Source organism: Chelonoidis abingdonii, chromosome 2, assembly GCF_003597395.2.
Source record: "Chelonoidis abingdonii isolate Lonesome George chromosome 2, CheloAbing_2.0, whole genome shotgun sequence".
Classification (NCBI taxonomy): domain Eukaryota; kingdom Metazoa; phylum Chordata; order Testudines; family Testudinidae; genus Chelonoidis; species Chelonoidis abingdonii.
Window position 1 is genome coordinate 82,695,699 of NC_133770.1, and position 16,962 is coordinate 82,712,660.

General features: G+C 43.3%; 1 protein-coding gene across 1 annotated transcript in view; it reads right to left on the reverse strand.

Moving 5' to 3' along the window:
* The window catches only part of PIK3R4 (phosphoinositide-3-kinase regulatory subunit 4), a 32,369-nt gene extending 16,534 nt beyond the window's left edge, over positions 1–15,835 (reverse strand). Inside the window, exons 1-9 of the mRNA XM_032774940.2 lie at positions 15,708–15,835; positions 13,719–14,491; positions 12,266–12,399; positions 11,549–12,131; positions 7,756–7,890; positions 4,929–5,150; positions 3,733–3,906; positions 2,511–2,656; positions 1,292–1,495 (exon numbers count right to left, since the gene is read on the reverse strand). Of these exons, the coding sequence (XP_032630831.1) occupies positions 1,292–1,495; positions 2,511–2,656; positions 3,733–3,906; positions 4,929–5,150; positions 7,756–7,890; positions 11,549–12,131; positions 12,266–12,399; positions 13,719–14,448 (2,328 nt within the window). The 5' untranslated portion in view covers positions 14,449–14,491; positions 15,708–15,835. The remainder of the gene's footprint in view (positions 1–1,291; positions 1,496–2,510; positions 2,657–3,732; positions 3,907–4,928; positions 5,151–7,755; positions 7,891–11,548; positions 12,132–12,265; positions 12,400–13,718; positions 14,492–15,707) is intronic.
* Positions 15,836–16,962: the final 1,127 nt, after the last annotated feature.

A 16,962-nucleotide genomic window follows, 5' to 3' on the forward strand; every position in this document is an offset into this window, starting at 1 on the left:
GTCCATTCAGTACTGCAGAGCCAGCTTACTTGACCCCAAGCCATCTCTCTGGTCAGGTGGAGGGGCATGTCTCTGGGGCCTTAGAGTGATTATGCCCTCTTTGTAAAGCTCTTTCCCTCCTTCTTTTTTACACGCAAGTGTCAAACAGATAGTTAAGGGTTAATGTCTCTTTTACCTGTAAAGGGTTAAGAAGCTCAGTGAACCTGGCTGACACCTGACCAGAGGACCAATAGAGGGACAAGATACTTTCAAATCTTGGTGGAGGGAAGTCTTTGTTTGTGCTTTTTGTTTTGTTCGTTGTTCGCTCTTGGGGCTAAGAGGGACCAGACGTACACCCAGGCTTTCCCAATCTTTCTGAATCAGTCTTTCATGTTTCAAAATTGTAAGTAATAGCCAGGCAAGGCAGATTAGTCTTATGTTTGTTTTCTTAACTTGTAAATGTGTCTTTTTGCTGGAAGGATTTTTACCTCTGTTTGCTGTAACTTTGAATCTAAGGCTAGGGGGTGTTCCCTCTGGTCTATATGAATCTGAGTACCCTGTAAAGCATTTTCCATCCTGATTTTACAGAGATAATTTTTACCTTTTCTTTCTTTAATTAAAAGCTTTCTTTTTAAGAACCTGATTGATTTTTCCTTGTTTTAAAATCCAAGGGATTGAGTCTGAACTCACCAGGGATTGGTGGAGGGAAAGGAGGGGGGATGGTTAATTCCTCCTTGTTTTAAGATCCAAGGAGTTTGGATCTGTGTGAAGCCTCTCAAGGCAGCCCAGGGAGGGGAAAGTCTGGGGGGAAAAGGAGGGGGATGGTTAATTTCTCCTTGTTTTAAGACCCAAGGGGTTTGGGTCTGGGTTCCCCAGGGAAGGTTTTGGGGGAACAGAAAGTGTGCCAGACACTAAATTCTGGCTGGTGGCAGCGTACCAGATTTAAGCTAAGAATTAAGCTTAAAAGTGTTCATGCAGGTCCCTAATTTTTGTACCCTAAAGTTCAAAGTGGGGGAAAAAACCTTGACAGCAAGCCTCTCAACACCACAGCTCTCTCTTACCCTAGTCTGGTTGTCTCTCTCTATGGCAGACCTTTTTTAAAATGCCTCATTACCTTCACAAGGCCCTCATTCTGCAGACTCAAGCATTGAAATCAATGGGACTGTTTGAGCAGTTTTTTGTATGATCAGAACCTTGGACTGTGAGCTCGTTGGGACAGGGCCTGTATCTACCTGTGTGTCTGTACAAAACCTATCACACCAGGACCTCACTGGCATGTACTACTGCTGTACAAATAAAGAATAATAATTACTTGGGAAAGTAACTTCTTTAGCAGCTGTGCTATGGCTGGGTCCTCAGGGGGAGGACAATCAGGGCAAGTGCCATTCCTTTTCTTCTGACGCATATGAAGATGTCTGAAAAGGCTTGCGATGTCCTTTGATCTTAAAGCATAATCAAATATGGAACGGCTTACTGGCTCTTTAAGGACACTCAACAGGACTATTTCTTTATCTATCTGCAATTCAGAAAAAGGGAACAATCAACAAGGAAAGCATCATATATCTGTAGAAATACAAGACTTGTCCAATAGCTTTTGGCTATCACAGGAGGAACAAGTTGTGATAATGTCTGTTGGGTTATAAGAAAAACTACTTTTAAAGAGAAATAAGTGTATTTATATATTTAAATCTTACTTAATACCATTAATTTTTGTAGTTACCCTTTCATGAGCTGTAGATGTCTTTTACAGCATAAAATATGATGTCTATGTATTATAACAGAAAGTGAAAGATATCAGAGTACTTCTAATTTGAAGATGTACACAATATAAAACTTCTTTAAAACGGGATTGCTTAAAATAATATTTTAGCAATAAGTTTCCTTACAGTGTTACCACCACCATAGTTTATTAAAACAAAGAATATTAAGAATCAAATGTACTTTCAGAAAATATGTTGTGATTACGTTTGGATTTCTGTTTGCTCAGACAATCGGGGGCAAGCGTTCAAAAAGAAACCTACAGTATTGTGCAAAAAGGTGTGCCACTGCACACCATTTGGGCAGGCAATTATTGCTAACTGGATGATCTGCAACTGCTTCATCCTGCAAGGTGCTAACTATACTGGCCCTGATCTAAAGCACAGCACTTAAGCATGTGAGTAGTCCCACTGAAGTCCCAAGTGTGTTGATGACTAGCTAGCTGAAGTCAACAGGACTACAAGTTAAGCATGTACTTTAATGCTTTTCTGGATCAGGGCCAGAATGCTCAGTGTCTTATTGGACTGAGACTCTTTGAAGTGATATTATCCTTTGAACAAAACAAAAAAGTTTCATGTTCACTACATTGCCAGTCTATCAACATCTGCTACAAGAGGTCAAAAAACTGAACTGCTCCTAACTGAGGATCTGATTAGTTTCCTAATCTGAAAACTGAACTGAAGCTTTTAAAATGTTTAAACAGACATTATTGCAAAGAAGATGTAAATTTATGAACATACAGTATATATTCATGTCACTACATTATCAATTACCTGTATTATCGGCTGAGTGATAAAAGGATGGAGATAAGGCATTAGCTTGCAGTAGACATCAGCAATATTTAAGTGCTGTGCTACCACAGTGATAAATCCTACTGCACCATAACGTATCCAAAGGTTTGGATGGCACAGGAAGGGCGCTGGAAAAAAAAATTAATGTTAAAATGTATCATTTCAAATCTGTTGTTCAAACTGAAGAGATAGGACTGTCCTGTATTTACCAGACAGGGAAACCTCATTTTCCCTCCCTAAGTTCAGTCCCTCCTCCTCCAAAGTACCAAAGATTTCACAGATGGGGCCTGAAGTCAATGAGCTTCAGAATAGGCACTCAGGCCCAAATCCTCAAAGGTATTTAGGCACCTAACTCCCACTGATTTCAGCTTAGGTGTCCTAAATAGCTTTGAGGATCAAGGCCCTCACTAAGGACCAACATCTTATGCTGGAAGAGCACTGTTGACAGACTTGAGAAGGGACCCAGGTCCAGAATAATAGGGAAAATAAATGAAAAAAAACTGTGGGAAATTCTGCGTGCACTCTTAAAAAATAAGATGAGGGAACATCACCACAATCGTCTGGGAAGTATGAGCCTCTGAGTCATGTAACCTAGTCCCCTGAATCATGGCAGGGCAGACAATCCTCTCTAAAGTTTCCCCAAATTTCAGTTACAGCCTTAAACATTTCTAATGATTATGCAAATCTAACAATTATAAATTTCAAATTATTCTAGAACCTTCTTTGGCAGCTTATTCCCTTGTATAATCCAGTTTTTACTAAATGTTTCACATAAATGTTCTTTGCTATATACATGTTATTCCTTATTTAATCATCTGAAACTGACAGGTAAAGTTTCAGGCTGGTAAAATTTATTTAAGCACAAAGTGAGTCCTGACCTTAATTTTGGCAGCACTTCTACTGGAAGTATTGATTAAAAACAGAGAGAGGCCTAATTCAAGTGAATCGGGATTTTAATTGATATTTTACATTCTAATATTCACTTCAGATTATTTGTCCCATCAAAATGGTTACTTTAGAATTCTAAGCAACATGTTATTGCATTAGCAACAGCTTATTAAAAGTTAGGAAAATAATTCCCACCAGAACCTAAAGAAATTTGAGGTAGGGTCATATAATGGATAACTAAGCCAACAGTGAAACTTTACAGAATTAAGATTTTCTGTAGAAAACCAAGGTATTTTGAGCAGTTTTTTAAACTTACCTATATCACAAGCAAATTCATAGATGTGTGGTTTCTGCAACAGCCCTAACTGGCACATACAGGTAAGAGCATTGAGGGCCTTAAAAATGACAAATTCTTCAGCATCACTGAGACCTTGCTGGAGTAGAGGTTTTAAAATTGATGAGCTTTGCCAGCCAACGTAAGCAGCAACACCTAAAAGCCATGAAGAAAAAGTGTTATTGTAATGGGCAAGAAAACACCCCCAAAAAGCTAAGGCAGCACAGTAACACACACTAGATACAAAGGCAGTCCACAGTCCTGGAAGTGACGTAATCATTTTTTTTGTGGGGGGGGGAGAGAGAACATCTCGAATTCAAACACAAAACTGATAAGCTCATGCTGTATTTGCAAAAGGCAAAGGCAAAACTCACAATAACTTCAAAGGTGCAACATCAGGGCCATACTGAACCTCCACAAATCAAGAAAGCTGAAATGCTTCATACTTTGGGCTGCTCTCCTCCATCAGTGTTTGCAGTTGGAAGCCAAAGAGACTTATGCCCTTAAAATTATTTCAGCTCTTAAACACATACCTAGGCACCTTTCAGTTCCTATTTTTGAACATTTCGGCCTGTGTGTATAACAAAGCTGGCAATAACTTTGTTAATGTGTGGGAAGACTAAATAACTTAACTGTTAACAAGGAATCCATTTTGTTTTGAAATGAGAGATTTTATGCCACTCATAAAAGTTTAATAAAAATACAATTTTAGCCCCCTGGTGCTGCAAACACTTAAGCACATGCTTGAATTTAAGCACATGAATAATCCTATTGAAGTGAATGGGTTAATTGGGTTAACAGTTTTGTGTAATTCAAATACGATACTTTTTAAAAAAAACAAAAGCAGCATTTACAGTTAAGTTCATTATAAATTTTAATCTAAAGTTGCAACTGCACAAACTTTCATATAGTTTTACAGAGCCTCGACCTCACCTAAATCAATTTTTTTTAATCAAGAGATTTAAAAAGTCTTGATTTAAATCACTCCATCCTGCTGCCAAGAAGAAATAAAAAGACATGCCTGAGCATTAAATTGCTTGCCTCTATGTCAGAGTTACTAAAATCTCTACAGGAGAAGCCCTCTTCTGTGACTTTAAAAGTCTCTAAGAACCTGCAGCAGTGTAGTCAATTAACTGATTACATCTAAGCATGTTTCAGCCAAGAAACCGAGTACCTACCAACTATGCTGTCAAAGAAAGCTCCCCGAAGATGCCAGTCATTCTTATCATTCAGGAAGGTGATCATATGAGATAGGAGGACATCATTGGCTTTTTGACGTCCAAAGAAGACACAGAGACGTGTTATTCCATTTTCCATTAGTGTCTGTTTCACAATGTTTTCTGGGTCACTCAGCAGAGTAACAACTTTCTGCTGGACCATTTCATGCAAAGCCTGAAGCTCTGCAAAAGAGACGCAATAGAAAATTGAGTCAACATGACACAAAACGTGTATTTGTCAGCCACCATTAAATTAATTAAAATAATATGCAATTCTGAAGTACAACTGACTTGGTAAGACAGTAATGCAACAGAATGACTAGGATTCTGAAGCCATGCTTACAAATGGATTCATACTCAGGCTCTGGATTGACAGAACTGGGGAAGCCATAGAAGCGTACTTCACTGATATGGATAAAAACATACCCCAAACAGTCTAGTGTGTGCTTCCATTGAGGTGACTCACTCATCACACTTATGACTGAAGTAAGGATGTGGGCAAGCATCAAAATGAGTCAATTAGAGTATGTCCACACAGACCCAAAAAAAACCCCACGGGGCTTGTGCCAGCCGACTCCAGCTCACGGGGCTCAGGCTGCAAGGCTGTTTCATTGTTGTGTGGTTTTCCAGATTCAGGCTGAAGCCCAGACTCTAGGACCATGAGAGGTGGAAGAGTCTCACAACCTGAGCTCCAGCCTGAGCCCAGAAGTCTACACAGCAATGAAACAGCCCTGCGAGCCCAAGTGGGTTTTTCTTTGCTGTGTAGACGTACCCTTAGAGCAGGTCTACACTTACCTCCGGCACAATCGATCCAGCAGGGGTCGATTTATCGCGTCTAGTGAAGATGCGATATATCGATCACCAAGCACTCTCCCATCGACTCCAGTACTCCACCAGAGCAAGAAGCAAAGATGGAGTCGACGGGGGAGCGTAAGCAGTTGACCTACTGCAGCAAAGAAACCATGGTAAGTAGTTCTAAGTATGTTGACTTTAGCCACGCTATTTTTGTAACTGAAGTTGTGTAACTTAGACCAATGTAGCCCCCACCACCCCAGTGTAGACCAGGCCTTAGAAATAATGGTTCAACAGTGAACACAAAATGTTTTGTGGCAACAGAGTAATTGAAAATTCACTTGCTTGTCAGTAGCTTCACCTTTCCTAAACTGATGGCAGAGTTGAGGTTGTCTTTTAGGAACAGAGAGATAAATAAGCAGCATTGGAAAAAAAATCAGATTTCCAGTTTCATTAAATAAGTGAGCCATTATCCCCAAGCTACTAAGAGTGCTCTAAATGGTAAACCACTATAAGCATTCATTGCCAAGTCATGTGCTTGGATATTTCTAGTCCACGGTTTAAATAAAAGTGTAACTTTACAAAGAATTTCCTAACTATTAGATGGAACTTCATAATACAGGGCCAAGCCCCAAGAGATAATGACTAAGGCTTTGATTTGGTCGCGAAGTCACAGAATCCATGACTTCCAGTGACCTACATGACGTCAGCCTGTGTGGTCGGGAGCTGCAGGATCCCCCGTCACCCCAGGTGAACCCCAAAGCTCCCAGAACGAGTCCAAGTCCCGCTCCCTCCAAGCCTGTCTTGTAAGACGATATATATTTTTTAAAATAATGTAAAAATGTAAGGGCTGTGGGGTAGGGCTGAGGATGAGGGTTTGGGGTGTGGGAGGGGCTTGGGCAGAGGGGTAGGATGAGGGGCTCATGGTGCAGGAGGGGGCTCAGGGCTAGAGCAGAGGGTTGGAGTGTGTGGGGGGGGGGTGAGGGCTCTGGCTGGGGGTGCGGATTCTGGGGTGGGGTAGGACCAGGGATGAGGAGTATGGGGTGCAGGCAACTCCCCCAACCCTTTCCCCTCCGGCAGCACACTCACCTTGCACCACTGTCACTGCACATGTTCCTAGGACCCCTCTCAGGTCCAGGAAGCCCCCTCGCCTCCCCTGTGGCGGATGCAGAGGATGCCATCAAGTGTGCGCATCCTCCTACTGCTGCTCCTCATTGTAGACTCACTGGGAATGGGGCTGCCCTTGCCCAGCGTGGGGCAGGAGCAGTGACTGTGGGCCAGGAGGGCTCCTGTGCTAGTGGAGAGTCCTGCTGGAAAAGGGGAGGGTCCATCCAAGGCAGAAGGTCAGGGTCAGCCTGCCCTAGCACTAGTGATTGGGGGGTTGGGAGGGCACTAGGACCCTCCAGCAACTGATGCCAGGAGCCAGCAGAGCAGAATGCAGTGTGGGGCTGCAGGGGGAGGCAGGGACACTCAGTGGAGGCGTCGGGGAGAGACCTGGCCCCGAATATTAGTGGAGCCAAGCCCTCAGGCCCTGAATATTGCTAGAGCACGGGCCCATATATATTGCCACCCCAGGCCTGCAGCTCCTGGCTGCCACAGTTCCTGGCTGACATGGGATGCGGCGGCACCCCACAGCTCTTGGCCCCATGGGCAGCGGAGGAACCCCGGAGCTGCAGTTAGCAGGGGTACCCCACAGCCCCAGCTGCTGCAGGCAGCTCCTAGCCCCTGCGCAGCTGCCCCGCTTGTGGAAGTGTGGGGACCCCAGAGATCCTCATTTTGTCACTGATATTTTTAGTAAAGTCACGGACAGGTCACGGCTTCCATGAATTTTTCTTTTTTGCCTGTGACCTGTCCGTGACTTTTACTAAAAATATCTGTAACAAAATCTTAGCCTTAATAATGAGCACCCAGAATTGAAAATCAGCAGAAAAATGTAAGAACTCAGCACTTCAGGCTTTCACCCATAAGTAAGCAACCCATACATAAGTTACTTTACCTGTGTCATAGTTTTCACTGGGATGTGACACTTCATCCATTTCTTCACTGGTCGGTTCATTTTCCATGTTCAGATTTTTCAGCTGTACTAATTCCAGAAATCTCAGAGCCGTTTCTGCTAACAGTGCAATGTTTTCTGTAATGATAAACATTTACAACCATAATTTTTTTTCAATTTTAAACTGTGTAAACCTGGTGCTTGCAGATGGAAAGAATTATTATTACTGACAAGAACCAGGCACTGTGGGCAAATGCTGTACTACATGCTCTGTAAACACAATGTGACCTGGTACATTCCTGCAATTGTAGCTCCAGTAAAACTGCCAGGTGAATCAACCTGTGTGGTACTTTAGCGATCTGAGAAGTTGGAGAAGAAATGGAGAAGTTAAAACGAAACCAGGTTCACTGATAACGTAAGCGGAACTATTTTTACAGAAGCAAAAAACTAACAGACTAGCCCAACAGGTCACCTGACCTCAGGCTAATGATTAATAACCCGATAGAATTAAATGCCATTAAATTCAAATTAACCAACAGGATAGTAAGTGCTTGCATCACAACAAATTTGTTCGGGGACATGAATGTTTGTGGGTAAAATGCAAACCTTTGTAGAATGTCTAGACTAGCATTTACTATCAGGTTGATTAACTTGAGTTAATCGACAATCAGTTAATTCACCTTTAAAAAGAAGACCACAAAGCCTGGGTATGGCAGAAGAGTGCAGCAGGCCCTGCTCACCTATCCAGTTACAACTAGACTGTTGGGGTAAGTACTGAGAACTTCCCTTGATAGCATTCCTGCCTCTCTGGGGAAAGAGGGGTTCCCTGTTGCTGCCTCTAGTGCTTCCAAAGGTCCTTGTTGCCACTTGGGGGACTGGGGGGTGGAAACTTGCCTCTTCTGTCACAAGGATCCCTGTGCTGTAGTGTTCCTAGGGCCTCAGTCCAGCTCTGGCAAAGGAATACTGACATTACCAATATACAACATTCTACAAGCTGCTTTATTAGAAAACATTATATGGTTTTGCATGTACAACTGAAATAAAAGAATAGTTTCAACCAAAAAGTTATTTCACCTGAAGTAGTGCTGCTGACAAATTTTTACATTTAAAAGCATGAAACTCCCACTAAAATCAACAGCAACTTCATTTATGAACACAAGAACAGCCATACTGGGTCAGACCAAGGGTCCATCTTGCCCAGGATCCTGTCTTCTGACAGTGGCCAATGCCAAGTGCCCCAGAGGGAATGAACTGAACAGGAAATCATCAAGTGATACATCCCATCACCCATTCCCAGCTTCTGGCAAACAGAGGTTAGGGACACCATCTCTGCCGATCCTGGATAACAGCCACTGATGGACCTATCCTCCGTGAATTTATCTAGTAGGTTTTTTTTTTTGAACCCTGTTATAGTCTTGGCCTTCATAACATCCTCTGGCACAGTTCCACAGGTTGACTTTGTGTTCTGTGAAGAAAAACTTCCTTTTGTTTGTTTTAAACCTGCTGCCTATTCATTTCATTTGGTGATTCCTAGTTCTTGTTATGAGGAGTAAACAACACTTCCTTATTTACTTGCTCCACACTAGTCATTATTTTATAGACCTGTATCATATCCCTGATAAAAGTTCCTGTCTTATTAATCAATCCTCATATGGAAACTGTTCTATACCCCTAATCGTTTTCTTGCCCTTTTTTGAACCTTTCCCAATTCCAATATAATCTTCTTTGAGATGGGGCGACCACACCTGCAAGCAGGATTCAAGATGTGGGCATACCATGGATTTATATAGAGGCAATATGATATTTCTGTCTTACTATCTATCCCTTTCTTAATAATGCCCAACATTCTATTAGCTTTTTTGACTGGCTCTGCACATTGTGGATACTTCTCTGAAAACATCCGCTCAATGATGCCAAGATCTCTCTCTTGAGCAGTAACAGCTCATTTAGATCTCATCATTTTATATGTATAGTTGGGATTGTTTTTCAATGTGCATTACTTTGCAGTTATCAACACTGAACTGCCATTCTGTTGCCTAGTCACTCAGTTTTGTGAGATCCCTTTGTAGCTCTTCACAGTCTGCTTTGAACTCAACTATCTTTAATAGTTTTGTATCACCTGCAAATTTTGCCACATCACTGTTTACCCCTTCTTCCAAATCATTTATGAATATACTGAACAGTATTGGTCCCAGTACAGACCTCTGGGGGACACCACTATTTACCACTCTCCATTCTGAAAACTGACCATTTATTCCTACCCTTTGTTTCCTATCTTTTAACCAGTTAATGAGAGAACCTTCCCTTTTATCCTGTGACAGCTTACTCGCTTAAGAGCGTTTGGTGAGAGACCTTCTCAAAAGCTTTCTAAAAATCTAAGTATACTATAGCCACTGGATCCGCCATGTTTGTTGACCCCCTCAAAGTAGTTTGGTGAGGCATGATTTCTCTTTACAAAAACCATGTTGACTCTTCCCCAACAAATTATGTTCATCTATGTGTCTGACAACTCTGTTCTTTACTAGAATTTCAAACACCTTGCCTGGTACTGAAGTCAGGCTTACTGCCCTGTAATTACCAGGCTCATCTCTGGAGCCCTTTTTAAAAATTGACATCACAATAGCTATCCTCCAGTCATTTGGTAGAGAAGATGATTTAAATGATAGGTTACAAACCACAGTTAGTAGTTCTGAAGGAACTCAAAATGTGAAATTGCAGAACTCTTGGGTGAATACCATCTGGTCCTGGTGACTTATTACTCTTAAAATTTATCAATTTGTTCCAAAACCTCCTATAATGAATCTGGGACAGTTCCTCAGATTTGTCACCTAAAAAGAATGGCTCAGGTTTGGGAATCTCCCTCACGTCGTCAGCCGTGAAGACCAAAGCAAATAATTCATTTAGTTTCTGCACAATGGCCTTATCATCCTTGGGTGCTTCTTTAGTATCTCCATCCAGTGGCCCCACTGGTTGTTTAGGCTTCCTGCTTCTGATATACTTAAATAATTTTTTGCTATTATTTTTTGAGTTTTTGGCTAGTTGTTCTTCAAATTCTTTTTTGGCCTTCCTAATTATATTTTTACACTTCACTTGCCAGAGTTTACTCCTTTCTATTTTCCTCACTAGGATTTAACTTCCTTTTTAAAGGATGCCTTTTTGCCTCTCACTGCTTCTTTTACTTTGTTGGTTAGCGACAGTGGCATGTTTTTTGTTCTCCATGTTTTTTAATTTAGGGTATACATTTAAAGTTGAGCCTCTATTATGGTATCTTTAAAAAGTTTCCATGCAGCTTGCAGGGATTTCACTTTTGGCACTGTGCTTTTTAATTTTTGTTCAACTAACTTCCTCATTTTTGTGTAGCTTTCCTTTCTGAAATTAAATGCTACCATGTTAGGCTGCTGTGCTGTTTTCCCCACCACAGAGATGTTAAATTTAATTATATTATGGTCACTATTACAAAGCAGTACAGCTATATTCACTTCTTGGACCAGATCCCATGCTCCACTTAGGACTAAATCAAAAATTGCCTCTCCTCTTGTGGGTTCCAGGACTAGCTGCTCCAAGAAGCAGTCTTTTAAGGTGTTAAGAAACTTTATCTCTGCATCCCATCCTGAGGTGACATGTACCCAATCAATATGGGATAGTTGAAATCCTCCATTATTATTATGTTTTATTTGTATAGCCTCTCTAATCTCCCTGGGCATTTCACATGATAGCATGTGGTCTAAACCTTTCAAGACAATGGAGAATATGTAAGTGGGGATCATGAAAAACTGAAGATATGTTTCCCTCTTACCAGCATATGCCAGTCTCACAATAGTGGCTTCATCTTGGGCTAAATGTGCTATGCCTGGCAAAATGTATTCTGGGTAAATATTGATATCATTGCGTGGCACCTCCTTGACAAGAGCAAGAACTTTAGTCAGTGTCCTTACAGCTTCTGCCCTCACCCTAGGCACAGAGTCATTGCTGAAATGTAACAGATAAGGCATAATACGATCCAGCAGAATCTCCACACTTAATCTTGGTGCTAAATGCAGAATCAGTTCCAAAGCAGCCAGTTTTGAATCACAGTATTTGAGAGTCTGCAAACAGGAAGTTATCACAGACACTAGAACAACTAGCCCATTCTCTTTGGTCTCTCCCTCTGCTTTCTCTGTTCGGTCATATCCACAGAGATTATGAATAATGTTGTCCAGATCTTTACGTATGACAAGTATACGCTCATCTGCTGATAGGAATGTTTCCTTGGCAAACTGTGCCATGTAAGGCTGGAGAAAGGTGTAAAATATTTCAGGAAATGCATTGTTACGTTGTTGTTTTAAGTAATCGTCTGCTCCTAAACGTTTATCTGGCTCACAGTGGATCATCTGAGTGACCTGCAGGGAGGCAGGGGTGGAGGGAGAGTGGGAGACAAGATTATAAGGTTTAGAAATGAATATGAAGTTATCCCCAAAGCAGTCAAAACCAAAAGTAGAAGAAATAAGATGGCTCTAAATGCAGTGTTATTTACCAGTTCTCTGATACTGCGATCTTCAATTTTGTTCAGGACTTGGTCAGGGGAGAAAAGACCATTTCTGTAGGCCAAAAGCTGAGATAAGTCAAACAGTGGTACACCTTCTGTGAAGAGCTCTGCTATTACACAGCCTGGAAAATATCAAATATGGTGTCTGAGCATTACAAAATAGGTACTCCTCCTTTGCTGTCAATGCAAAAACAAAAATAAGTTTTATACAATTCAACTGAATACAAAAATCTAAAGGGATAAAAGAGTGTGTCCAAAGAACTATTTTAAGTTTAATATCTCTGTATCAAGAAAATGCCCACAGTTGCTTTAAAATTTTATCCCTGCATTTCAAGAGTACAACGTCTTAGAAGTATATTTCATATATTTCAACAGCCATAGGGCGATAGCATTAAGCAACATAAGGCACTTGCATTTTTTAGCTGGCAGCTGCTTGAAGCAAGACCAGAAAAGGAAATCACATCACTATCGTGGCAGAGTAACCAATCAACCAAGAAAGCACAGAGTGACCAGCTCTCCTCAGGAAGTGACTAAAGGACCTCTGCTTCTGTGTTGATGCTCAGTGATGGTGTTTGTCAACTATGGGTATGTCTACGCTGCAATTAGACACCAGCGGCTGGCCTGTGCCAGCAGACTTGGGCTCACCAGGCTTGGGCTGTTTAATTGTGGTGTAGATGTCCAGGCTTGGGCTGGGGCCAGGCTCTAAGATCCTCTGAGATAGGAGGGTCTCCCAGCTCGAGCTGCAGCCAGAGCTGGAATGCCTACATCCGAGTTAAATAATCCTGTATCTTGAACCCTGCGAGCCCAAGTCAGCTGGCAGAGGCCAGCTACTGGTGTCTAACTGCAGTGTAAACATACAACTTTACTTGTTTTAGGATATTTTGGGCAGTAACATTAAGATTGGTGCAGAAACCACCCAATATTGCCAAATAAACACAATTATTAGGTCATGTTGCGTACACAGAACTACAAAAGTATTCTTTTCAAAGACCTGAATACCAATCCTGCAATCTAATCCACTTGGGCAGAATCCCACTAGAGTCAATAGGGCTCCACAGATGTCTGCCCATGTAGATCACACTGCAGGATTAGGGCCATAGATTTTTAAATTCAGATCCCTAGTTACGCAAAAAAAAGAAAAATGATCAGAGACTAAACCTTTCCAGATGGTCTCTCTAGACCACAGCTGAAGCACATTAGCGTGGCAGTTTGGAGTTCCACTTCTCAGATACATCACCATGGTATCAGAGTACCTTTGTAAGGTTTTATATCTGTGAATAGAAGGCTCTGGGGTAAACGCTAAAAAGTTGGGGTGGGGAAGGTTGTTTTGTTCCCCCCTCCAATCTCCCTAAATTCTTTAAGCTTATTATTAAAAAAATCCCTACCAAGTTGATGCAAAACTATAAATCATGTATAGTTCTTGGATGATCACCCCAAATACCTGCAGAAAAGATATCCATTGCACGTTTCAATTCTCCTCTGGTTCGCTGATTGCTGTTTGCCAAGTCTACCAGTGGCATTGAAGGATCTTTCATATTCTCCAGCTCTGTAGAAAACATACTGCCATCAACAAAGCGCTCAGGGGCAATATAACACGTCCTTCTACGTGATGTGTCAAAGAAATAATTGAAGTCAGCAGGATTGTCCTCAGGAAGATAAGTTGGTTTAAAACTGGCAAAGTCAGTTAGAAGCACCCAGTTCCAGCTAGTCACCATAACGTTTTCAGTTTTGATGTCCCCATGACGGACTCCAGACTTGTGTGCTTGGTCCACAGCGGTCAAGATCTGGAAGGCTATCCACCTCTTTTCAATGTTATTTAGGAATGGTCTAGTACTGATTCGATCATAAAGGTTGTCCCGCACATACTGTCTGAAGAGCATAGCTGCTTTTTCAGACAAAGTGGCCTTCTGAAAGGGAAGACAGTTCTGTGCAGAGTGTAGCCTTATCTTTAACTCCTCTAGCTCTTGCTTGTAGTTAGTTAGTGGCAAAGTTGGATCCTGAATTGCAAACACCTTCACAACCACCAGGCCTTCCCTGTGCTTGGCCCGAGCAACTTTAAAAAACCGAGTACTCCCCAGGCTTTTGTCATATTCAAAGTCATGTATGTCTGAGAAATAGCTGTCAACAGACAGGATTTGAGATGGAGCAATGCCAGCCAGCTGATTCCCCATGATGGCACCTCCTATTGTAGGAGTCAGCACTTCACAACTGCACCTAGAAAACAGTTCAAATGTTATCTTATATTTCTATAGTGTCTTTCATCTCAAAGTATCCAAATATTATTTACAAAAGGCAGAGACATGCAGAAATCATTTCAAATGACACACAAATGCAGCCATTTCTGCTCTGGAGTGGAATGTAGCAACTATTTAATAGCTCCTAGGATTGAAAACTGTTCCTTGCCTTTTTATTCATAGTTCATACTCCTGTAGTACTGTACTTGTTTAAAAAAATGTTTTCTTTGTGTGTTTCCGAGAAGCACTTAATACAGCTACACCCTCATTGCTCCCTTTGATGAGCCCAGGATTTGGCCTTTCCTTATGCAATGAAACCAGAGTTTGGTTAACAGCTATGCAGTACCAAGTTCTGCCCTGGCATAAGCAAGTGTATCTCCCTCTGAAGTAAAAAAAAAACAACAACACTTTTTCTGGCAGCAAATTTGGCCCAGACTCTCCAGGGACAGTACTGGCAACTGCACTGACGTGCCTGGAAAGACCTAAGGTCTCAAGGGATCAGCATTCCTACTCATATCCTACCGCTACTTGCTCAGTCAATGAATTAAAGATTAATCTACAAAAGGAAGCTCCATCCTTTGGGACATTTGCAACAAGCCAGGCACAAAGAAGGAGAGAACAAAGGGAGCCCATTCGAACATTCATGCTCAATCCTGCCTGAAGAAGCAGGGCTGGAATGTGTGCCAGACTAAACAAGGTTTAGTGTGTCTATTAGATTTGATTTCCAGAGTCACCTCCTCCCCCTCACCCTGTGCTCATATCAGGCATGACCTACACTCCTCTCCCATGCGACACCCCACCCAAGTCTCACCTGATCCACTCCCCAATACTCTCTGCTGGCAGCAACCCCCACACCCCCCATCTCAGCCAGCGCCTACCTGACCCAGCTCTGGCAGCATCCCCACCCAGCTCCGCATCACCCTGCTCTCATCTGACCCCCCTTCCCACACCCGCCCCCGCGGTAGCATCCCCACCCCACCCAGCTCCCATCTGTCCCTCTCCTCAACACCCCCCAGCCGTGGCAGCATCCCCACCCAGCTCCTCACCCTGTTCTCACCGGATCTCCCTCCCCAGTACTCCCTGCCCCCACTATTGCCTTCGCTGCTGCTGCAGCCCCCCCGACACACATCTACACCCTCACGGTAACTGGAACAAGAACCCGCAAAAACACCACCCGACCCCTTCCCGTCACTCACCCGGGGGCCGCCCCCCGCCGGGCCTGAGGGGACCCGGGAGCCCCCGGCTGCGGGCTGGAGGGAGCCGGGGCCGCGACACCTCCGGGGAATCTCTCAGCTACGCGGAACCGGCAACCATGACACAGGGGGGCGGGACGACGCTGTGACCTCACATCCGGCTGGGCTCCGTCACCGCCCGTCAGGCCTGCGGGGGGAGGAGCCCTGCCGGGCTGCGGCCCCCCGCCAAAGCCCCGCCCCCTCCAGCCTGTGGCGCGCGTGACTGGCGAGCTAGAGCAGGAGGCCTTGTGACACTGCCCACCCCACCCCCGGAGGCGGGATTGGCCCCTCCCCCGAACCGAATCCCTGGGAAAACCGGGGGGTGTTACCAGCTCGCTTGCCCTGGCCCCCTGTGGGGGGTCCTGAATCCCCTGCTCCTGGAGTCCTGTGATGAGGGAAGGCTCTCAGCTTTCATTGCAAAGGGGGTCTGGCCCTGGGGGCAGCTGAGACAAGCTGGGGAAGGTGACCCTCGCAAGTGAGGCAGCAGGTTATTTGTTTCCCTTATAGCCTTTTTGTTGTTGTTTTGTTTTAAATCTCATTATTTTGGAGCCTAACAAGTGTGAAGAGGTGGGATGTAAGATCATGTTAAAATGTGTGATACTGTTTGGTCACTAAGCATCACATACCTGATTTCAGCTAGCCTCAGCCCAGAGCTGCCAGAGTAGTAAAACAGTGAACTCATCTGGTGTCTAGCTCCCTGTGTGAGACAGAAGCTCTATAGTCAGTCTATAGCTGATACAGGAGCTGGGCCTGCTAGTACAACCCTATCACATACCATGTGGAAGTGTATGACCAGGAGAATGACTAGTGATTTTTGAACACGTGGGATTGGCAATGTTGCTGTACTCAAAGAGAGACTGTAACACACCCTTCAAAGTCCTTGCTCCTTTCTCCTAGGGGGAGAGGCTGGATCAGAGAGATTACAACGCACCTAACAATGTTCTTTCGCCAGCCTTGGGAGGGACTGTAACACTAACAGTACCTCTCCCCAGTCCCCAGCTGAGACAGGATGAAGAGACTTTAACAGTCAGCAAAATTTCCCTTCTCTCGGGGGATTGAGGATTCTGTAACACTCTTTTATTCCTCTTTTCCCTCTCAGGGTGCCCCTTCTGCTTCTGACAGTCTTTGCAATAAAGAACAAAAAAGCAGCATCGACTGGTCTCCACAGCACCATTTATAAGTAAGGGCTGGTCAACATGTTTTGGGTACAAAGCTTTTT